The sequence below is a fragment of the Lotus japonicus genome, chromosome 6, assembly GCF_012489685.1.
Source record: "Lotus japonicus ecotype B-129 chromosome 6, LjGifu_v1.2".
NCBI classification, from domain to species: domain Eukaryota; kingdom Viridiplantae; phylum Streptophyta; class Magnoliopsida; order Fabales; family Fabaceae; genus Lotus; species Lotus japonicus.
In genome coordinates this window covers 15,170,352-15,193,949 of record NC_080046.1, presented here as the reverse complement: position 1 = coordinate 15,193,949, position 23,598 = coordinate 15,170,352, and the positions used below count along the sequence as shown (strand labels likewise).

The 23,598-nt window shown below is 38.3% G+C and overlaps 3 protein-coding genes across 31 annotated transcripts; all 3 read right to left on the bottom strand.

Moving 5' to 3' along the window:
* Positions 1-986: 986 nt before the first annotated feature.
* On the bottom strand, positions 987-2,062 carry LOC130724978 (uncharacterized). Its single transcript, XM_057576241.1, has 3 exons — positions 1,844-2,062; positions 1,350-1,658; positions 987-1,082 (listed from the first exon to the last, which is right to left on the bottom strand). Exons 1-3 carry the CDS (start codon positions 2,060-2,062, stop codon positions 987-989), a joined length of 624 nt encoding a protein of 207 aa, XP_057432224.1.
* A 3,835-nt stretch (positions 2,063-5,897) lies between these two features.
* On the bottom strand, positions 5,898-17,708 carry LOC130722407 (uncharacterized). 29 transcript variants are annotated; one of them, XR_009013926.1, is made up of 8 exons: positions 17,152-17,708; positions 16,794-16,933; positions 14,882-14,917; positions 12,668-13,579; positions 11,213-11,438; positions 10,371-10,550; positions 9,054-9,202; positions 7,633-7,917 (listed from the first exon to the last, which is right to left on the bottom strand). XR_009013926.1 is itself a non-coding variant. In XM_057573128.1 (5 exons), exons 2-5 carry the CDS (start codon positions 16,820-16,822, stop codon positions 6,037-6,039), a joined length of 387 nt encoding a protein of 128 aa, XP_057429111.1. In that variant the 5' UTR covers positions 16,823-16,933; positions 17,152-17,702; the 3' UTR covers positions 5,898-6,036. The 29 variants fall into 29 exon arrangements, 10 of the variants coding, with proteins under 10 accessions (XP_057429111.1, XP_057429112.1, XP_057429103.1 ...); XR_009013928.1 differs by having other exon boundaries at positions 16,817-16,933; XR_009013919.1 differs by lacking the exons at positions 7,633-7,917; positions 14,882-14,917 and adding an exon at positions 6,941-7,282 and having other exon boundaries at positions 17,152-17,706.
* A 706-nt stretch (positions 17,709-18,414) lies between these two features.
* On the bottom strand, positions 18,415-22,014 carry LOC130722406 (amino acid transporter AVT6C-like). The gene is made up of 5 exons (XM_057573119.1): positions 21,603-22,014; positions 20,423-20,575; positions 20,033-20,236; positions 19,374-19,839; positions 18,415-18,893 (listed from the first exon to the last, which is right to left on the bottom strand). Exons 1-5 carry the CDS (start codon positions 21,961-21,963, stop codon positions 18,767-18,769), a joined length of 1,311 nt encoding a protein of 436 aa, XP_057429102.1. The 5' UTR covers positions 21,964-22,014; the 3' UTR covers positions 18,415-18,766.
* Positions 22,015-23,598: the final 1,584 nt, after the last annotated feature.

Below are 23,598 nucleotides of genomic sequence, written 5' to 3'. Positions count from 1 at the left end.
AGATAGGTGATAATAAACTGATTATTAAAACTTTAGTGTATATGGAACAGAACAGATATACCGGTGGAGTTTTTACACTTTTTTTTTGAAACCAGAGTTTTTACACTTGACATGTTTATTATGAAAGTTTTGACTTGTTAAACCCATGAATATTTTTCATCGTTTGATCTATTACCAATTCAATTTTGATTACCAATTTACTTTTGTATGTCGATGATTCCCTAGTTTTTTTATAAAAAAATATAGCATTTCAAGTGTACTTGCATTTTATCTAAAATACTGTCGTAACAGGTAACATTGTTCTAATGTATTTTAATACAAAGCTAGAAATTTTTTGTCGGTTAATCTGTTTAATGAACAAATTAAGTGAGTTTAATATTGAAATCAATAGAATATTTTTTTTTGATACATCGAAAGATTGACAAAAGAACAGAAACTACACACAAGCAAACGAGTCCCTCAAGATGAAAGGTTCAACTTCCACCGGAGGTTTCTCAACAATATGTAACCCAACCAGATCTGAAAATGCGCCTAGATGCGCCAAGCAATCCGCTGCGGTGTTGCACTCTCTCGGAATCCATTGTAGCACCACTTGCCACTGCTGCAAAAGTAAAGAGTCTATGTCAGCTAGCATGGGACAGAACGTATGACTCTCCTTGTGGTGTAATTCCCTCAGCACCTCTTTACTATCAACCTCCACCATGACATCTTTGAAGTCCATCTCCCATGTCATAATAAGTCCGTCTCAAAGAGCCCTAACCTCTGCCATAAAAGCGTTGTCACCAACCTCCACCGACCAGAAGCCTTTGATCCAGCCACCGTCCGGCCCACGAATCAGGCCGCCACCACCCACGAATCTGCTACCAATACGCCAGCTCCCATCTGTGTTGAGTTTTACTCTTCCTCTGTCATGAGGCTTCCAAAAAGAACTTATCAAAGCACTATGCTGCATCCCATGCCCTGGTTCCAAGGCTGTTACGAACGCATCATGCTCCAAAGAAAGGTGCCTCCAAGCCTCCTCCACGCTCCAGGCCTTGTCCTAAAATCACTATTACTCCTCCATTTCCATATGCCCCAAACCCCTGCTACAAACAGGATGCCACGATTACCACACGCATTATTCTTCATCCATGGCTCGACCGTGCCAGACAGAAGCTCCTCCAAGTCAAAGCCCCCATACGGAGCCAAATTTCCCGAGCATGAGGACAGTAGTCCCTAAGGCAATGGAGCTCGTCCTCCATCTCCCCCGAGCACCTAGGACACGCCGGCGAAGACGACATATGACATTTGAAACGATTGCCATTAACCTGTAAGGATTTGTGCATGATGAGCCACACAAAAAATCTTACTCGTTCAGGAACCTTGAGCTTCCATATCCACCGCCACGATTCAGCCCCATCCACGACTATCACAGGCTCACTCAACCAATTATAAGCATCTCTAACATTGTAACAACCCGTTGAACTTTCCCGCCAAACCCATTTATCTTGCCTAGTCATGTTCAGCGTGGGTGCAATTTTCTGCAAACAAGCTTGCATCTCAGATGGCAGCACTGTGTATAAAGTGTTCAGGGACCAGGTTCCATTCTGAATAACATCGCATAAACGGTGTTTCGTATCCGTGATATGAACAATAGGAAGCTTTGGAGCCCAAGCTCCCTGTCCAGACCAGTCATCATACCAAATCGATGACTCCCCCGTGCCTAGCTTAAATTCAAAGCCATCTCGAAGACCATCGAGTCTTGTTGTTGAGCCTCAACTTGCAGAATGGAGGAATGTTGAAGATATTTCTGTTGCATAACCCTAACCCATAGCTTGTGAAGGTGATGAAGCATACTCCATACCGCTTTCCCAAGAAGCGTAGTATTCGCCATTGCCATGTCCCGGACACCAAGACCACCTTCCTCCTTGGCTGTTTTAACCGTGCTCCATTTCACCAAATGCCACCCCCGTTTCTTGTCCCTCTTCGACCACATGAATGTTCTCATGATTTGTTCCATACGGTTAAGAATAGCTCTAGGGATCCAAAAAACTTGCATAGAGTAGGTTGGTATTGCTGCCATTACCGATTTGATTAGGCACGTTCTCCCCGCCACATTCAACAGGTTCGATCTCCAGATGCTAATTTACGTTGCAAATTGTCTAGCAAGAAATTAAAATCATTGTTTCTCAGAGCTCTTCCCTTCAACGAAAACCCTAGATAGCGGCCCAAATCTGCCACGAACGGAATCGGAGCTATGGTGGCAATTTCCTCCTTGACCGCAGCCTTAACACCTTTAGAAACGATAGCTTTTGACTTCTGTATGTTCACTTTGAGGCCGGAGCTATCACAGATCAGCTTCAGAGCATCCGCCACAACGTTGACCTGGGAGGGAGAAGCCTTGCAAAACAGTAAAACATCGTCAGCAAAAAACATGTGTGAGATTGGGGGGCCATTTCTTGTCAAACGGATAGGGTCCCAACTCCCAGAATCCACCAGATGTTGGATATGCAGAGATAACCGCTCCATACAGAGAACAAAAAGATATGGTGACATTGGATCTCCTTGACGAAGCCCTCTTCCTAGTTTGAAAGGTTGAAGGCGTTCACCATTCCAAAGCAATGTAAGCCTAGATGAGGTGACGCAACACATGATCAAGTTAATTATTCCGGGAGGAAAACCATAGAGCACCAAGGTTTCCCGGAGAAAATCCCAAGATACACTATCGTATGCTTTTTCCAGGTCTATCTTGAAAGCCAAGCTACCGTTGGACGTCGTAGACTTGTTCATAAAATGGACAACCTCTTGGGCTAGAAAAGCATTGTCCATGGTCCCTCTTCCAGGCAAAAAAATGCTCTGCATTGGGCCTACAAGATCATCCAGAAAGGGACAGAGCCGATTCACCAAAACCTTCGTTATCAACTTGAAAGTGACATTACAAAGGCTGATCGGTCTAAACTCTTTGATGGTCGAAGGCTGATCAACTTTTGGTATAAGCACCACCAAAATCTCCAAAAGTTGTTCATCTACCTTCCCTTCCTCCACCGCACTGCGCACTAGAAGCCATAAATCGTCCCCGACCTGATGCCAGTAGTTCTTAAAGAAAAACGGTTGAAAACCATCAGGCCCAGGTGCCTTGAAAGATTTCATGGACATTAGAGCAGTACGAACCTCTTCCTTGGATACCGTTTGAGATAAGCACAAACTAGCTGCCTCAGATAATTGGGGAACCACTACTTGAGGCATAGACGCTCGAGGCATGGAAGTATCTCGCGCAAATAAAGAGGAGAAATAATCTTGGGCCATCTCCCCTAATATTCTTTTATCACAACACCAAGATCCATCCTCTAATCTAAGTTTGTGAATAGTATTCCTTTTGCGATGAATAACCGCTTGGGTATGAAAATAGGCAGTATTCCGGTCCCCAAGTTTGATTCTATCATCCCTAGCCTTTTGATACCAAGTGATTTCCTCCTGTTTGAGAATGCTTCCATACTCTTGCTGCAAATCTCTCTCAAACTGAACAAGATCAGATGTTATATTTTTATTCAACTCCCTCTGAACCCCCTTCAAACGAGCTTCCACTCTTCTCTTCCTTCTATAAATATCACCAAACACGTTTTGATTAAAACTAGTGGCATCTTTCCTTACCCTGTCCAGTTTCAGTTGAATATTCTCCTCAGTTTGGCGCCAAGCATTGGACATTACCGTTCCAAATTCCGGATGCTCTGCCCACGCTGCCATAAACTTGAAGGATCTGTTTGGTGATCTAAATTGAGCCGCGCCAAAATGAACCATTAACGGGCAATGATCTGAGTGTATCCTGTGAAGAATCTCCACATGAGCCTCTAGAAATTCTACCCTCCAGTTAACATCTCCCAGTGCTCTGTCTAGCCTCTTCGAATTTACCACCCGATTATTAACCTTGCGAAACCATGTAAAGTGGCCTCCTTCCGCTCCTAGATCGATCATTCTACAGGCATCTAGAACTGAAGAAAAGTGCAAAGCTCTGTTTGGGAGAAAATTCCCCCCACGAACCTCAGAAGGTAAGGTAATTTCGTTGAAATCTCCGACCATGAACCAAGGGACATGAAGTTCATCTCGAAGATCAGACAAGTGTCTCCAAAGAATCTCTCTATGGGTTGGTATTGGTGACGCATAGATTGCTGAGCAAGCCCAAGAGAAGTTCTCCCTCCAAACTTCAAAAGTGACAGCTTGATGGTGTAGCTTTAGCAGTCGACTAGAGAAATTTGAACTATTATTAAGAAGGACCAATATTCCTCCACTGAAACCTGTTGCTTCAGATATGAAACCTGCAGAAAAACCCAAAGAATTCCAGAATTGTTTGGTACTCCTGAACTGACAGCAAGTTTCCAAGAGAATGACTATGTCCGGCCTCCTAGTGCGCACATAGTCATTCAATGCATCATTAGGAAATGACTACAACAATAAAAAAAATAATAAAATTAGGACATAGGTGCCTGTAGAATTAGGAAATGACTACATCAATAGAATATGAGAAGCCTCTTTTTTATTTCAAATTAAAAAGACATAATAACAATAACCAATTTTACTAATAGGACATAGGTGCTCTTTCTCTCTCGATCATCAATGCATCATTAGGAAATGACTACAACAATAAAAAAATAATAAAATTTGAATTTTTAGTACTTTAAGAGCTTGATGTGTGATTCAGGGTTGCATTTCATAATGCGAAAACAAAAGGAGCCGGTGTTGTCTTCAGTGGTACAGTTAAAAATTGTCCCACGGTGATTCAGTTCACTCTTAAACCGTTAGATTTAATTTTTTTTTTATTTTGAATGGTTCAGATCAATTAACAATAAAAAAATCCATTTGTTAAATATATATTGTTTTACTAAAACACCCTTCTCCCTTCCTACATTTCCCCCACCCCCACCACCGTGCCTGATTACAGAGCCCACGGCGGAGGCCAGCATGCCGACCACGGAGGTTGATGTGGCCACAACAAACCTCGTCGACATCCTTACTGTGAGGATGTAGAGGGAAAGCTTGAGGCCCTGGGCCACGAGAGAGAAGAGGAAGATGTTAAGAAGCCTCACCGCTCAGTTTCAGAGTACCCATTTACCCCCAAATCAGGAGGAGCAAAGACCGTAGCAGAAGAACCCCATATCAGTGTTATTCCACTCAAAAACGTTCTTGGAATCGTTGATTTCGTTGCATTTTGGTTTGAACGGCAAGTGGGTGAGTGAATGAAATCGGACCCTCCTTGTAAATCTTGACGACGCATGGGAGAAAACGGTGTTAGAACACCGTGAATCACGAAATGCTCTCCGAGGAAAATATCAGGGTTTGATACCTTGGCACGGTTGATCGCAGAAGAGGAAAAAGAGGAACTTGAGGCAGTAATTTCGGTGATTAGGATGCATGCATGAGGATAATCCCAGATCTTGTGAGAGTTTCCCGATCCAGATCTCAAATAGAAGGAATTGTGTTCATTGTGTTCTTCATTTGCACTGAATTCATGAAATCTACTTTCACAATTTGATTTTCCCAACTGAATTCATGAGATCTTGTATTTTTCCCTTATCAAGTTGGTTGCTTCAGATGAAAATATATGTTGATTGTATTGATCGGTGATGGGTGCCGGTTATGTGACTTGATCTTGTGCTTGGAGATGGTGTGGCGTGGTGGTCGGAACCGAAAGACACATGGCGGAGGATGTGTGGTGGAAAAGAGAAAATGGTATTTTTGGAATATCTATTTGTTAAAAGGTTATTTTTGTATTTTGACACATTAAAATGGAGTGAACCACGGTGCTTCACTAAACAAGCTGACTCACCGAAGACATCGTCGTGAAAGGGGTATTGCTTTTTTTCAAGTGTTAGTTCCATCATACCAAAGTCATCCCATAGTATTTCGTGCAAGTTTGGCCAAACTTTGAGTGAAAGGAGCAGTAATATTGTTTTGAAACATGAATACATACTTGCAATAGTATGACTCTTCTATGTGTGACCATTGATGTATCTGCAAGCATAGATCATTTCAAGCTGAGGACACCTGAGCTTGGTTTTCATCTTAGCATGACTTGACACTGAAAAATAAATAAAAATGGGCCCATAAAAATTCTTTCAAGATTTAAAGGAAGTGAAGCAAAGATATGTTGATGACTAAGTTTAAGCACCCTCATTCACTAAAGCCAAAAATAAGTTTAAGAGACTATTGGCATCTAAAAAAGAAGATCTAATCACATTTTCAACAAATCTTATATAGCATGACTACTTTCAAACGTGAAAATATTATCATTAGAATTCAGCAGACAATCATAAACATTGACAATGAAAAAATGCCCCTAAAAGATGTCCTTGACCCAAGCTAGTCACTGATGCCAAATAGCCATGGCCTCTAAGTCCTGCTCCAGCTCATACACATCTCATCAATTCCTTTGACCAAAGAAGAGGATTCGAATTGGAAATGCCAAAGAGAACTACAACACATGCAACAACCAAGACTACTTAAACCTTGCATGAGCAGAACTGAAGATCACTTTGTTAACAAACCATTTAACAACCAAAAAGATAATTTAGATTTTATCACTTCTCTCATGACATTAACATCAACTTCAAATTAAGATTGCAGGCAGGTGGAGGAGCAAGACCAAGATGAAATCAATAAGGATTTTTACCAAAAATTGTTTCCAACACAAATAGACTCCCTTTAACATGTGAGGAAAGACAGCTCCCGATCAAAATGGCTATCATATACACAATCACAAGTATATCCACTCCACGAAGTAAGCCATATGCACCAAAAGGGTAGCAAGCATCAAAATGCATAGCTATTTTCATATTATTTAATAGTGATTCAACTTCAGATGTTTAAATACTAATTTTAGCAAACAAACACCAAATCAACTCCAAAAGTGGAACTGCAAATGATCAAAACAATAGCAGTAAAAAATTGACCAAGAACCAAATGAACAAAGTCATAAAGTTCAAGAACAATATTTGAATCAAAACAGTCAATAGCCAGTGGAACCATGAAACTATTTCTGTTAAAATTATAATTCTCTTGTTCACTTTCTTCTTATCCAGTTTCATAGATTTTTATATAAAGAAAAAAAAAAGTACGGTCTTGCACAAATGCACTTAGAAAGGAAGAGCATGCTCAATTTGATTAGAGCTGGAGCAATAGATTTTCCCCGCCATGTCATCTTTTGAAGTAGGATTATTTTCTTAGTTTAATTGTTTATTGGCCTCGTCCAAAATGATGCTTAGTCCCATATATTCTTACTCTCAATATACCTTTCCAGTCAATTGTAATCCTGCCAGTGTAAAAAATAATGCATTCTTAGTTATCTTTCAAAACACCAGAAAGTAGCACAAATATAATTTGGATGAGTTTAATCACACAGCCATTTATGTGGTATATTTGAGTATCATCTCATTTCAAGATACTACAGTTTGGAGTCAACCATCCAAAGATAATTGAAAGAGAAAGAGAGGGAAAGAAGATATTTTTTCCACTCAAGAACCAAGAAACTGAACAATTGAAGACCACATAATTTACACCATGGAATAAAAATCTAAAATAGAGAAAAGATGTAACGCCCCGATTTTCAGGGTGTTACGGTAGCAACCTACTAAAATAAATATGCAATGTTTTCCAAAAGAATGTATAAACACGAGTATATTTTTTTCTTTTCAAATGTATTTCCAAAACATTTCATGCATACTCCCAACTACAAAGAGATTTACATCAAACCTTGAACAAGGCGAGTACCCGAAACCCCAAATATAAATTTCTAAAATCATTATGCGAGCTTAAACCAATAACGGTAAGCTCTCTAACCCAAGGCTCTAGCCCTACACCCAACTCTATTCTTCGAGTCATCCACAGTTCTTCAAGTCCTCATCTCCACTCGCACAAAGGTTAAGCTCCATCGAATATTCTTCATCGCTTAATAGCGTTAAGCGCCCAAACAACAAGTAGCAAACAGAAAGGGTTAACTCCATGCAATTACCACGTATAAAAGGGAAAAGCATGCTATCAAAGTTTAAGTGCGTAACATGGTACATAAGCTAGCAACTTAATTCAAGATAGATAACGACATATATCCAACAACCTAAATTTAATTCAGATATCAACAACATAGATTTAAATCAGATATCAGCAAAATCAACAACATAAAATCAAACCAGATATCCACAACCTCAACAATATAAAATCAAATCATATGACAATAACCTCAAATCAGATATCAACAACCTTAAAAATATAACATCAAATCAGATATCAACAACTTCAACAATATACATCAAATCATATATCAACAATCCTCAACAATATAACATCAAATCAGATATCGACAACCTCAACAATATAACATCAAATCAACTATCAACCAAAACATCATAAGCAAATATTATTCCCCTATGATGCAACTATATGCTGCAACCAAAATAGATCGATCAATATCGTCTCTCAAGACAGAACAATCACGCGGGACCACACCCACCTCATTGCCACTTAGCGCCACTATGGACGGGACAATCGCGTGGGACCACACCCACCTCATCGCCACTTTAGAACATCTCAAAAGATGGGACAATCCCGTGGGACCACACCCACCTCATTGCCACTTTATAACGCCTCGAAAGACGGGACAGTCATGTGAAAATATCCACTCCACTGCCACTTCAAGCAAATCAAAACATCTCATCCAACTCAGTAGTCACTCAAACAACAATCTCAAATTCAATAATCAAAACAGGATAACCACATGTTATTCATATTATCAACCAACATAAATCAATTCAATCACATACCAACTCAGTTCAATGACAGAAACCAGTAAATGGCCGAAGCCTCTCAGAAAACGGAGACACACGTCTCAATAAGTTCACTCGGCCGAAGCCTTCAGAAAACATTTGGCACAAGCCTCAGAAACAGTCAACATAAGCAAGCATACAACATTGCAAGCATAATAATCATAATCCAATGCCAATCAATTTAAACATCTTCATCTCAAACGCATGCAGTGCGAATAAATCATGCACGATTCAAATGACGCTCTAAAACTGAGTTACCCTTACCTTAGCCAATTTCTCCATCCAAGCTCAACATCCCAGTCCAATCCAAAATAAAGCTCCCGAACCCAGCAAGTTCCCCGGGCGTCCTCCTCGGTTGTGAAACCTCACTAATTGCTCCAAAGTCTCTTTCCTCAGCTCAACTCGTTCCAAACCTTAAGCAAAGTATCATTGCTTAGTCGCTAAGAAACAAGACAACTAATAACACTATCAAAACCCGAAAAGAAGCTTTCGAAGCTCTAGAGTTCGACATTTAGGCACGAATGGACAATAAGACAGGTTTTCGCTAAAATGCGCATAACTCGAGCTACAGAACTCGGAATGACACGAAACCAACGCCAAAATTTCGACAATTGAAAGAGATACGCAATGGCTCAGGTCATAGAGACCCAAAAATTATTTTTGGACACGGTACCCTAACAAACAGGTTTCGGCCACTTTAGAAAATAGAGTTTCCGAACTTTTTCTTCGATCTAAATCAATTCCTAGGTATTCTTAGGCGATATCTAGGCCAGGGAAACTCTCAGAAAAATTATCGGGTCGAAAACTGTCGCAGGGGTATTTTGGTCAATATTTTTAGCTCGGAAACTCAAAATCAGAATTTCGAAAAACAAATTAGATGGGGTCGATGCCCACGACGTTTATGACAACTAATCCTACTGACGCTAAGCTTAGTCGAGAGTTTTTGATTCAAAAAGCGGAACCTCAGCATAAAAATGGTTCTACAGAATTTGATCTCTGCGGAGATTCGGCGAGATTCAGCGGAAAACAACTGGATATTCATCAACAGTTTACTTTAAGGTTCTTGAGCTATCAGGGATTCAGTTTCGGCAAACTTCTGAGAATTGAAATCGGTCGTTCGTACGTTCCAAAGTTTCGTGTCGAAACACTTGTCGTGGAAAGGAATAAGAGAAATTCTTATATTCCTCTGAATATTTTTGAATATCGTTTCTACAGTGCTTTAAGAGCAAATTAGCCTTTTACTAATGTTTTCGCCCTAAGGCGGAAGTGAATAAAACTCGTGTTATAACCTATAGCGACTATAGAACTATTCTTAGTCATTCCCTGAAATTTCTCCTTCATAATACTAATCCAAACATCAACCACAAGTCAAGTTCCTCTCACGCTGACACAAAATCCTATGCGTGAGTTGGAAATTAATTATTTATTTAATTCTAAAATCCTGGGTCTTACAAAAGACCTCAAAAGTCAAAACTATACGGAAAAATGATAGTCATTACATGCACAACAACCCAATTGTATCTATGTTTGATCAGAATAGTATGATATCAGTAAGAACAAAAGAGTTATAGTGAAACGCACATTGAAGGCAAATCGAGCAATGCCGATCTGCATTTATTTAACTTTGTCTCCTTTTCTCCACCACTCCTATCTTCAAAGCTGATCTGCAACTACCAATGGTAAGACAAGCAGAAGATTTTTGGCAGGAACGGTGACAGTAAAGCTCACGAAGAAGGAGCAACAATCTTGAGTAAAGGAGGACTACACCAGAACCAGAGAAGCTGTCATATAATTTGATTTCAAATTTCAAAACCCCAACATATGGGGAACATCACAGCCAATGGGTACATTTATAACCATATCTTGTTACATTTACCAAATCTTGTGAACAATAATCCCTCCATCCATATTATGTTTACCAATAATTGTGAACAATAATCCCTCTATCCTTCTGAATATATTGACTAAGTCAAATACTAAGACTTTGGTGTATTATATCTTTGTGAATATTCTAACCTTTGTTGAACAGACATCACACAAATAAAAAACTAAGGAGATAATTCCAATATTTGTCTGTCATAGTTTAAGCTACTTGACTTTATAAAAAATTAAAATTTAAAATCATGCCATCAGATTTTGCTCAGTAACTGCTAATTTCCAGAACTAAAACACCCTGATCATGATTTTCACTTCATGTGATACAAGAGAAGGGTATTCAGCAACAAATAATAATTTAAACCCTCCTTCCAATAATAGACATAGCGAGACAATTTTTCCGTTAAAGATTCTCCATCTCCAACAACAACTAAAAAGAAAATGGAAAAGACATGCCCTTTGAAGTTTCAAAACTCAACACACAATAAGTAAGAAACACTAAACGACATGCATACCATATTTGTGGACAGTTTGATCGGAAGGCGCACCTTGAGCATGTAGTTTTGCTTGGAGTCGTTACTGAAAAGGTTAAGCTTGCAAGGTTGGCTTTGAAGACCTTGACATCTCTCAGAAGGTTTTCCATCTTCTTTGGCCTCAGCCACAGCACCAGCAAGGCCCATATTGGAATCATAGTGACTATCACTCTCACCACCCACATTGCAGCTCCTGAAACTGAAAGCACCTCCATCTACACCTCTCGGTGACTCGGCCTCACTGAAAAAACAACACAATGCTAAGCATCAACACAAACACATGTATTTTATACAGAGAAACTTCCATCGGATTGCACAAATCATGGGTTTCAAATTTAAATGCAAAGAAGCGATCAACACAATTTAACAACAACAAAGAAAGGGATGGCTATGAAAGTTTCACACATATCACAAGGCATAAGGGAATGACTATCAGCTGCACATTGTGACCATTATTTATACACAACTCAAGCAGTGAGAAACAGGAAGCCTAGAAATTTAAAATTCAAATCCAATCCAATCCAATCCGATCCAATACCAACTTCACAGTAGCAAGGATTAGACATCAACTGCTAAAAACCATATGGATAGCATTGAAAAAGAACCGTACTTCCCCACCAAACACTGCTGTTTGCAAACCAATTACATTTACCATTAGAGAAGTGTCTAATACAGCGATCATATAATGGAAATGAAGAAAAAAAAAATGCAGAAATGAGAAAGACACCATCACAAGGATCTGTCCTCGAAGATTTTAGTGTTCCACTCCAAATATAGGCTTCAAGGATAGTATGCTACATGCCATCAAAGGGCTTTGGTGCTTAGCTAATTTAAATAATTTTACTATTGTATTTAAATTATAGCACACACTCATTGTGCAAAAATTAAATAATGGTAATAGTCTATTAAGTTTGGAGTAAATTTCAAGCTAGCATCTTCAAATCCAATAAAAAACAGAATTAGAAAAAGAAAAGAAGAAGAAAATTTATAAAGAAAACAAATGGGGTAAAAAAAAGTTCAACAACCAAATCAATAAACTATCAGGTCATCATAAACTATCAAAACAAACAAAAGAAAAGGAAAAAAACTTGAAGAAAAGGGTATACTAATAAGGAGCTCAAAAATCAATTAAAGCTTGTCCGCCATTTATTTGTTCTTCAAATTAGCAGGGATGCCATGTTTCATGCACAGAGCTTGTAGACTCTTCCTCCTCATCGCATAAAAGTCAATTTCTTCCATCAACTTTTGAACAAAACAAGCATAAACCTTGTGCATATTTTTAAAAATGATTTCAAATGGTTGGAAGAAGTGTGCAATAGCAACTGCTTATGAACAATTCGGGGTTGGTTTCTCCTTGAAAGTCCATCTCTATTTAATTGTTTTAAGTTATAATACGAAAACAAGTTAAAAGGTTGTGACAATGAAATGAGGAAGTAATCAAATCAAATATATGAAAACAATAGCATTTACCTAGCCCTGTAGAATCAAAGAAGTTGCTGCCATCATTAAAAATCTTCCTAGAAACATTACTCATTGCAACACACAACCATTCCCAATTGCTTCCTTCGATTGCATCATTGTCGACGTTTGGGAGTGGGTAGAAGAAAGATCTCAACCAAAATAAGACACACACATCAGCTTAAACAAAGAAAATTAAAATAGCAGATGTAATCTTAGGATTAAAACAATACCAATATGAAGAGGCTGTCAAATTTAATTAATGGGTCAACTATATAACTCTACAACAACAATACCTCTTTTTGATCGCTATAGCTACCCACTTTCAAATGCTCAATTTTAATAGTTTGAGTTGAGTACCTTACTCTGAACTTATAAAAGAAATTATCAATGTTAAAAACTAAAACATAAGAATTGGAATCCTACAATACCAAAAATAGCTACTGTAGATCCTGGATGACACTTTCAGTTTATCACTCAATTTATTGAGTATGAACCATGATTCTTCAACTGCATAAGAAAATCTCCAACTGTAACGCCCCAATTTCTCAACTGAGGAGTCACATTAGTCACCTAAAAAAGTCTAAGGACTATTTCGTAACCCTAAGAAAACACGATAATTTTTTTTCCTTTTCAAAACAACTAAACACAATTTAATACATAACATAGTCTTAATTAAACAACATGTTCCCGACATATAATAATAGTGTCTTACAATAGCATAAGCAAGTTTCCAAAATAAGTACGCACACTTAAACAGTGGCGAAAACAGGGTTTTAGTAGCAGAGTTTTCAGATAACGAAGAAGACTCAAAGCATAAACTACTAAGAGGAAACTATACAGCTTCTTCCATCCTTGCTCCGCCGGTTACTATCCCTCCTCCATCTCAGCAGGGCTAAGCATCGCCAGAAGGCTCTTCATCACCTAATAGCGTTAAGCGCCCAAACAACAAGTAGCAAACAGAAAGGGTTAACTCCATACAACTACCACATATAAAAGAGAAAAGCATGCTATTCAAATTTGATTACTTAGCATGGTAAATAACCTAGCAACTTAACTCAAATTAGATGACAACTCATCCTATCGATCATGAAATCAAATCTTATATCAGCATATCAGCAAAATCAACGATATGGTTTTAAACCAGATATCAACAAAACTTAACATAAATTAACTCAAGAACCAATAACTCAAAAGCATAGATTAATTCAGATAACGATAATTTCAACAGTATAGATGTAGATCAAATTTCAACAAAACCAACAATGCAAATCAACTCATATATCAACAAAACCCACAATATGAATCAAATCAGATATCGTCAAGCCAACAATATAAACCAACTCATATATCAATAGAACCAACAATATAATCAACTCGGATATCAATAACCTCAACAATATCAATCAAACAATAACGTCTCGCAAGACGGGACAATCACGTGGGACAAACCCACCTCATCGCCACTTTAGAGTCTCAAAGGACGGGACAATCGCGCTGGACAAACCCAACTCATCGCCACTTTATAACGCATCGATAGACGGGACAATCCTGTGGGACAAACCCACCTCATCGGCACTTTAGCGTCTCAAAATACGGGACAATCGCGTGGGACAAATCCACCTCATTGCCATTTTATAACGCCTCAACAGACGGGACAATCCCGTGGGACAAACTCACCTCATCGCCACTTTAGCGTCTCAAAAGACGTGACAATCGCGTGGGACAAATCCACCTCATTGCCACTTTATAACGCCTCAACAGACGGGACAATCCCGTGGGACAAACCCACCTCATCGCCACTTCATGCAAACCAAAACATCTCATCCAACTCAGTGGTCACTCAAACAACAATCTCAAATTCAATAATCAAATCAACATAATCACATGTTATTCATATTATCATCAAACATACGTCTCATCAAAATGCATACTAACTCAGCTCACTATTTCAACATAACAACAATCAAAGTATCAACAATAACCATGTCTTATCCACTAGAAAGCAGTAATGATAGAAACCAGTAAACGGCCGAAGCCTCTCAGAAAACGGAGACACATGTCTCAATAAGTTCACTCGGCCAAAGCCTCCAGAAAACATTTTCCCTGTTCAACATATTAATCATAATCATCTGCAAATCAATATAAACATCTTCATCTCAAACACAGGCAGTGCGATAAATACATGCAAGACTCAAGGACACTCTAAAATTGAGTTACCCTTACCTTCGTGAGTAGAAGTTGTGCATGGAAATTGCGAACCTAGAACAAGGAAACACAATCGTCAACACAAGCCCTACTAGAAACAACACTATCTAATAACAGTAATCAAAACCGGAAAGAAAGCTTTTAAAGCTTCAGAGTTCACATTTAGGCACGAATGGACAACGAAGACTTCGTTCGCTAAACCGAGCATAACTCGAGCTACATAACTCGGAATGACACGAAACCAACGCCAAAATTTCGACAATTGAAAGAGCTACGCAATGGATCAGGTCATAGAGACCCAAAAATTATTTTTGGACACGGTACCCTAACAAACAGGTTTCGGCCACTTTAGAAAATAGGGTTTCCGAACTTTTTCTTCGATCTAAAACAATTCCTAGGTATTCTTAGGCGATATCTAGGCCAGGGAAACTCTCAGAAAAATTATCGGATCGAAAACTAGAACATGGGTATTTTGGTCAAGATTTTTGGCTCGGAAACTCAAAATCTGAATTTCGAAAAATAAATTTGATAAGCTTGATCCAACGACATTTATAACAACTAATCCTACTAGTGCTAAGCTCAGTCGAGAGTTTTCGACTCAAAAAGCGGAACCTCAGCATAAAATGGGTATTTTGAGCAGAATTGAAGTTCTGCGGCGATTCGACGAGATTCGGCGAAATGTAATCCGCTAAACATGCTCTTGTGCACGCAGGGAATAAGTTTAGACAGAGAAATCAAGTTATTTGGACAGTTTTACAAAAAGCTCAAAACTTTGAGCACAGAAAGACATAGAGAAAAGCGATAGAATTTACGATCAGAGGTAAGGAAAAGCATCAGTACCTCGAGGCCTACGCGTAGCAACGAATAGAGCGACGATCAGACAAGAATCGGTGAAAATCTTTTTCTCTTCCTTCCTCCTTGAAGCTCACGGCCGTGTGTGTGTGTTGGTGGTGATGTTTTTGTTTTTTTTTTTCATTTTTCAAGCTATTTATAGAAAATGGAAAACGCGGGAAAAAGAATATTTCGCGATTCCGATTTTTCCTGCACATTCCTCCGTGAATTCTAAGATAGGTTATGGCGACAGAATTCCAGAACTCAAAACAGGTTTCTCAGAATTAAAGCAAACGATCCAAAGTCGGTGTAAATCTATTTTACCCGAAAAACTACTTTTTACAGTTGATGTCGGATGAGAAAACTTCTTTCTGAAGAAAGATTAGAAACATCGAAAGAAATGGGTGCACGCGTGTGGAATCTTCGTTTGAAGTTCCGAATAGAAAAAGTCTTCATCAACAGTTTACTTTAAGGTTCTTGAGCTAACAGGAACTCAGTTTCGGCAAACTTCCGAGAATCGAAATCGATCGTTCGTACAGTTCAGGGTTTCTTGTCGAAACACTCGTCGTGGAAAGGAATAAGAGAAATTCTTATATTCCTCTGATTATTTTTGAATATCGTTTCTACAGTGCTTTAAGAGCAGATTAGTCATTTATTAACGTTTTTGCCCTAAGGCGGAAGTGAATAAGACTCGTGCTATAACCTATAGCGACTATAGAACTACTCTTAGTCATTCCCTGAACTTTCTTTCTCATAATACTAATCCAAACATCAAACATAAGTCAAGTTCCTCTCACGCTTGCACAGAATCCTATGCGTGAGGTGGAAATTAATTAATTTATTTTAATTCTAAAATCCTGGGTCTTACACCAAGAGTTAAATATTTCAAAGTAAAACAAAAGTTTCATTATGAGGATTGAGGATTGAAGTTCAAATCCCTTCTCTTTTCAATTTACCAATTTAAAAGTCATAGGTGAAAGTAAATAGGAGCAGAAATCACATTCAACAATGAAAAACCCACAAATTAATTAAGCCTACACACAAGAATAACTGAATGACAACAAATTGAGCTTTCAACTTCAGTTTAAAAACATCATACCTAGGAAAAAAACAACAAACCACCTTCATAAAACAAAGAACCCAACAGAGCACACCTCTCGCCTTCGCACCAGAGCACCGTGAGGTTCAGTCACCGCTGCATCGTCGTCCCTTGATCCATCTCCTCCACAGAGCCACCACCTAAAATTAAAGAAGAATTGAGCATAGGGCAATGTTGCAGAATAAAAAGAATAAACAAGCAAAACAAAGGCAGTATTTATAGAGAAACAAAATGGAGAAAGCCATGCCTCTATGAGAAACATGACATCATTTGAATAGGATAACAGTGGGATTTATTGGGAAAGAGAGAAATTGCGTAAAGGAAGTTGATTGAACCGTTCAGAAGCAAAAGGAAAAACCTAGATGATGGGTGAATAGAGGATCTGGGCCGAAAACAACAGCTGGAGAACAAAAAAAGAGAGGGTCCAAAAACCCTTGCAGCCACCCTTTCTTCTCTTCTCCTCTGAGTTCGTCTTTTTTCTCTGTTCTTCTTCTGAATCTCTTCTTCTTCTTCCTCCTCTCGTCCTCTTCCTCTCTTCTTCTTCTCTGTCACTACCTCTCTGGCCCCAAACGCTCCCATCTCCGGTCCCAATGCCGCCAAACGCCCCGATCCACCACCAAACAACCCGATCCGCCTCAAAAGCCACGCTCCGGCCAAGACCCGCCACGATCCGGTCTCCAATCTCGCAAAGGAAGCTCGTTCGTGCATTATTTTTTTATTCCATGAATTTCGGTTGATTTATGGTTCATCTTCATCTTTGGACTTGCTCTTAGATCTGTTCTCTGCTGCCGTTCTATTCTTCTCTTTTCACTAAGATATGGCAGTCCTATCTTGCTCTGGAACAGTGTAATGTGACATAAAATTCAACTTTTGAGCTGGATCGTACTACTCCAGCGTAAAATGAGGAATTTGCACGTTTACAAAAGATAATGCTGACAAAAGCAGATGAAGTAACTTAGATCTCTACCGTAGGATAAAAATGAAGATGAATGGTCAAGATGAAATATCTCTTATGAATAGTGCTTTTCAAACAGCCCGTTAAGTAGATGTAGATACATTATATAGATAAGGGTTAAGCATTATATTAGTCTCTGTCTTTGTGTCGCCGTCTAATCTAGGTCCATCCCCGAAAAAATTATTGTAAATGATCCTCATGTTTGAAAATTATTTGGAGCGGATCCTCACCGGAGCCCGGAGCTCCGGCGAGTGCTGATTTGGATAGCTGACGGGGATAAAAATGTTTACGTGGATTATAAGAATAAATTACACATCAGAAAATTAAATTAAAAACCCAAATTAATTAAAATTAAACTTGTTAAGTAAAAAATAAAAATAACAACAATCTTTTCACAAAAACAAACTTTCTACCTTCTTCTTCATCATCATCTTCTACCATCTCTCATCAATTCTTTTCTGAAACAAACTTACGAACATGATTTGGGACATGATTCAAAAAAGATGACCTATAAGCCAAATGCTATTCTATGCTAGATGACTGATCAGCCAAATGCTATTCTATTCATTATGTCATTCAAATAATAAATACGGTCACACACGTAACAAATGTTATGATCCTTGCACGGCACATTCTTGCAAGATATGGTAGCCCACACTGTCGCCCTTGAAATGGAAATGTGGATTTCATTGCTTTGATTTGATATTTTACATAGCAATTCTGATCTACATATATGAATTTTACAACAAACAAGACGTCCAAAAAAATATAGGGTAACACAAGCGCCAAAGCAAACAAATGCGCCTGAAATGTCTTTCCTTCCTTTCACGCCCCCTCCCCCCTAATAAATCTTCCTACAAAAGGAAGAGTGTATCTTTGGAAATCCTGCTCGAATTGATTACGAGCCAAAATCAATTCTGGAAAGAAGCTTATGTACGTGGCTTCTGGATGCCAGAATTAATTCATTTATGAGGAGAGAAAAGAGAAGTTATCCAAACATGCTATGAGAGTACCAACTTTATGACTTGCTGCTAAAAGCATTGTATATGTTGGTGGAAATGGCAATCACACTTGTCACTACAGCTAGTATTATCATAACCAGTGCTATAATTTTATCCCTTCTTGTTGATATACCATATGCATCCCTGTCATTGTAAACAACAAAGAAAATTAGGAACCTGATATGGATGCTGATTTCAGGCAGATTTGATTAGTTAGGTTAATTTAGCATATTTCAATTTTTATTTTTATATCTTTATTAGTTAGGAATTATTATATTTTTATTAGTAATGATTTGAATGTTTTTCTTTACTAGATAAGATTTGATTAGATAAGATTCTAGTTTCCCTATTTGCTTCTACTCAACCCTTAAAAGAAATTTCAGAATTGAATAAAATCCATAAAGAAATATTTTGTTAGGAATCGTAGAAGAGGCTCTGTCAAGGACGATCAAGCTTCTTTTCTACAACATAACTTTTATTAGCAAAACTTAAAGCATCTTTAACTCCACCTCTCACCATAGATTGAAAATAGTTTTTTTTAGGGTAATAGAAATCCAAACACATTTATTATTTATTAATACATTTTTAACAAGATAAAGATTATAGCCATGGAAGATAGATTACCTTAAAACAATCATGCCAGGAAAAATGAAGGCAAGGCAAACTGCAGATGATGAACCCAAAAACTGAAAGAAATACCAAATATCTGGGATTGCTATAGAAGCAAGGTAGGAGAAGGCTAGCAGCACCAGAGTGAGGATCACAAATCTTTTGTTGTCTGTGGCTAGCAGAGGCTTCTTGGGGAATAGGATTTCATCAAGATTGGCCCTCAAGGAGAAGTTCAATAGAGGGAATACCAGCATTATATGGAGTGCATAGCTTACACGGATTAAGCTATTGAGAAAGGAACCAACTGCAGAATCAGCACTCTGGTCAAAATTGATGAGAATGTCTGATTGAGTTGAATCCCCAAATAACAAGTACCCAAATAGTCCAATCACAAAGTAGATAACAGCACAAAGCATTAATGCTAATCGAACTGCTAGCGTCATGTCAGATGCCTTGGCAAGCTCAAACCCAATTGGATGCACTGCAAGTATAACCAATTGTCATCACAAAAATTATATAGGCAGTCTCTGAATAGAAGGAGCAAATCCACCAACTAAAGCCAGAAAGATTGAAAACAGAAAACCAAACACAAAAAGTGCCTCAGAATGTGTTAATTTTCCATTTTCATACTTTTTAATTGGCATACAATGGTGCTCTTAACAAAAATTCAGTACCATTAAAATGAAATGTGAAGGCTGTGACTACAACAGGAACTGCAGTGAAGAGATCAAAGAAGGAGGTTTGGTAGTCTAACTGAGGGAACAATCTAGGAGTCTGTGTTTTTCCTTGCACCATAGCAATAATAGCCAATCCACAACATATGCCAACAAATGCCACTGCAAGAAAAGTTGATACTGCAGAACTGTACTTCAAGGACTCTGTCAAATTTCACAACACCAAAAAAAAAATCCCTATCCATGAGTCTATGCCATTGAATCTCTTCAATTTCGAAACGAAACAAAAACATGTTATAACACATAGTATACCATTGAATATCTTCAATTTTAAAATGAAACAAAGAATGTTATAAGTATAACACAAGCTATTTAACAGTTAACACTGACCTACACGCCGGTACAAGACCAACGGAAGCATAACCAAGACCGAGGTGACAAACATGGCGAATTCCCGGGAATTCCACCAGTGAATTCCAAACCACTGTTGCAAAATGCCCAAGTGCACTTCATCTCCGCTGTGGTTCCCAGATAGCACATCCCCTGTTCTTCCAACACATCAAATCAAACAATAAACAACCATAATGAAAATAACCAAACTTTACAATCCAAAAATTCACCTCAAACTGGGATTGAATGGAATTTTCAATAATAAAGCAACCAACCAAAAATTTAGAAAAAAAAAATCAAGTGAAAGTGATGTAACCTACAAGGTAGTCAAATCGAGATACGTATCGTGTATCGCTAGACCCTAATTCCGTGTCGCGTATCGTATCGTAACGTGTATCGTAAGATACGGACACAAAAAAAAATTAAGTCATAAATTAAATAATATACTAATATATCATCTAAATATAGTTCAAAATAATCAAAGATCCAAGTCATAAGTAGAAAAATAGTCTCACAAAGTTCAAGTTCAACCTAATTCCAAGCCATAAGCCAAACTAAAGTACTAAACATCAAAGAGATGAAATTAAATGCCCACTCCCTAATTCCAAGCCATTAAAGGGCTGCTGAAGTTGAACGTGAAACATGAAAGGGCTGCTGAAGTGAAGTTGAACGTGAAAAGGTGAAAGAATCGAAGAAAACATCACTTTTTAGAGCAATTTACTAATTTTTAATGAAATTAAATGCCCACTCCCTAATTTTTCTAGGGGAGTAAGATGAAACGACATTTGAAAAACTGTTTTTGTATCGTATCGGGATACGTATCGTGCGATACTCATGCGATATGTGCGATACAGGTCACGATACGAACACAAAAAGATACATACATTGGATACGTATCGTTTGGTTGATTTTCGTATCGTATCGGGATACGTATCGTGCGATACTGACTACCGTGGTAACCTATCATTAAAATAAGTTTCCTTTTCATGTAAATAAGAAAATGAAAGGAAAGTAATGAAAAGAATCAAGCTATACTATGCAAACACTCAAAGTCTCAAACTGGATTTTTCATAAAATAGCAATAAGTAACCAAAATTAAACAGAAAAATTGTTCATATTTGCTCTCTAATTTGATGACTTCATAAGGTAGAAGAGAAAGAAGAGCAAAATCGATTCTCACCGATGATGATTAGGTAGAGAATTAGACCCCCCAGGTTGTTGATTATCACACAAACTTGCGCGGTTAAAGCTCCGGGCGGCCCAAACGCCTCCCTCATGACGCCGGCGTAGGTCTTGGTTTCGCCGGAATGCGTGAACCGCATGAGATAGTCGACGGAGATTTCCGCCAGCACGGCGACGACCAGAATCATGGCGAAAGCGGGGATCACACCGAGAACCTTCAGGAGCGCCGGGATCGACATGATTCCGGCGCCGACGATGCTGGTGGCGACATTGAAAACGGCGCCGGATACGGACGCCGGCGGAGCCGCTGGTTTGGATCCCGGTAGGAGGGGGACGTGGACTCCGGCCGACGGAGACATGCCGGCGGGGATGAAATTGAGGAGGATAACGAAAAAGGGGAAAAGTACGTGCATGATTAAACGTTTCCCTCTATTTATAAGAGGTCTTAAGGAAATGTTGGTCTAGTCACAAGGTTCCATTACTTTTTTTTGCATTACTTGACCTTCAGTAAATTTGATGAATCTGACCTGAATATATTTGTAAGTTCAGTCAGTACTTCTTGAAAAGTGAATTTTGGCTAAAAAAAAAATTAGCAGTATGAGTTACTTAAATGTTTTTTTATTATAAAAATGTCTTAAATTGGATAAACTAATATATATCTTTCGGTCTCTATTATAAGCAACAAAAACAACATTTTAGATTCATTGAATAAATGATGTATCTAGTCACTATTATAGACTAAATACATCATTTATTGAATGAATTTAAAAATTTGTTTTTTTCTTATAATAGTGACTTGTGTACTTAAATATTTTATTCCTGTAATAAAAAAAACTACTCATATTAGACTATTTTTGATAATATATTTTAATAATTATAAATCTTTTCTTTAGCAAATGATTATAAATCTTATTTTATCTTAGACTATTTTTGAAAAAAAAAAGACTATTTTTGAAACAAGAAATAGACTATTTTCAAAATCAAAAAATAATAACTCTTATACGTGGCATCCATTTCCAGTGCCTGTTTCTCATTTCCAAAACGCCACGCCCATTTTAGAAGCATGGCCTTATTCTTCCACCCCAAGAACCCGAGTCCAAGGCCTCCTAGTTGTTGTCCTTTGCAAATTTGTTCTCATGCAACCCATGAAATACGTCTTCGGCCTTGAGTGCTACCCCACAAGAATGAACGCATCAGCTTTTCAAAGTCTCCAATAACCCCACTGGAGCCTTGAAAATAGCCTTGTAATAGATAGGAATGGCAGCAATCACTGATTTCAGTAGCACAAGTCTTCCACTTAAAGAAAGGAACTTAGAGTTCCACACATTTAGCTTTACTCGCATTTTTTCAATAATAGGTTGCCAAAATTGTTTCAGCCGTGGATTATCACCTAAAGGAGCCCCTAGATACTGAATTGGGAGTTGTCCACATCTTAAGTCATAAATTTGAGCCAATTCCTCCAATCTGCCCTGGATTAGATTGCATCCGAATAATTGTGACTTGTTAAAATTAACCTTTAATCTGGATGCCCACATAAAAGCTTCAATTGTCGCATAAATTATCTCCAATTGGCTCTCACTGTCTTCACAAAAGATTAGCGTGTCGTCAGCGAACTGCAGGTGGTTGATGATCATCTCACCAATTATGAATCCACAAGGTGGCTGGCCAGCTAAAAGCAGATTCAACTTACACGAGAAGACGTTGGCAACAATGTTGAAAAGAAGGGGTGAGAGCGGATCCCCTTATCTCAAGCCTTTCTCGATCTCAAAAAATTCAGTTGGAGATCCATTAACAAGAACCGCTAGTCTAGACGAAGAAACACACCCTTGCATCCAAGTGATCCATCTAGCTCCAAAACCCATCTCACCCATGGTGTTAAAGAGAAAATTCCAATCAACATTGTCGTAGGCTTTGGCGAAATCTAACTTTAAAAATTACACCACCCCGTTGACTTTTATTCATGGCATCCACCACTTCATTAGCGATAAGAATAC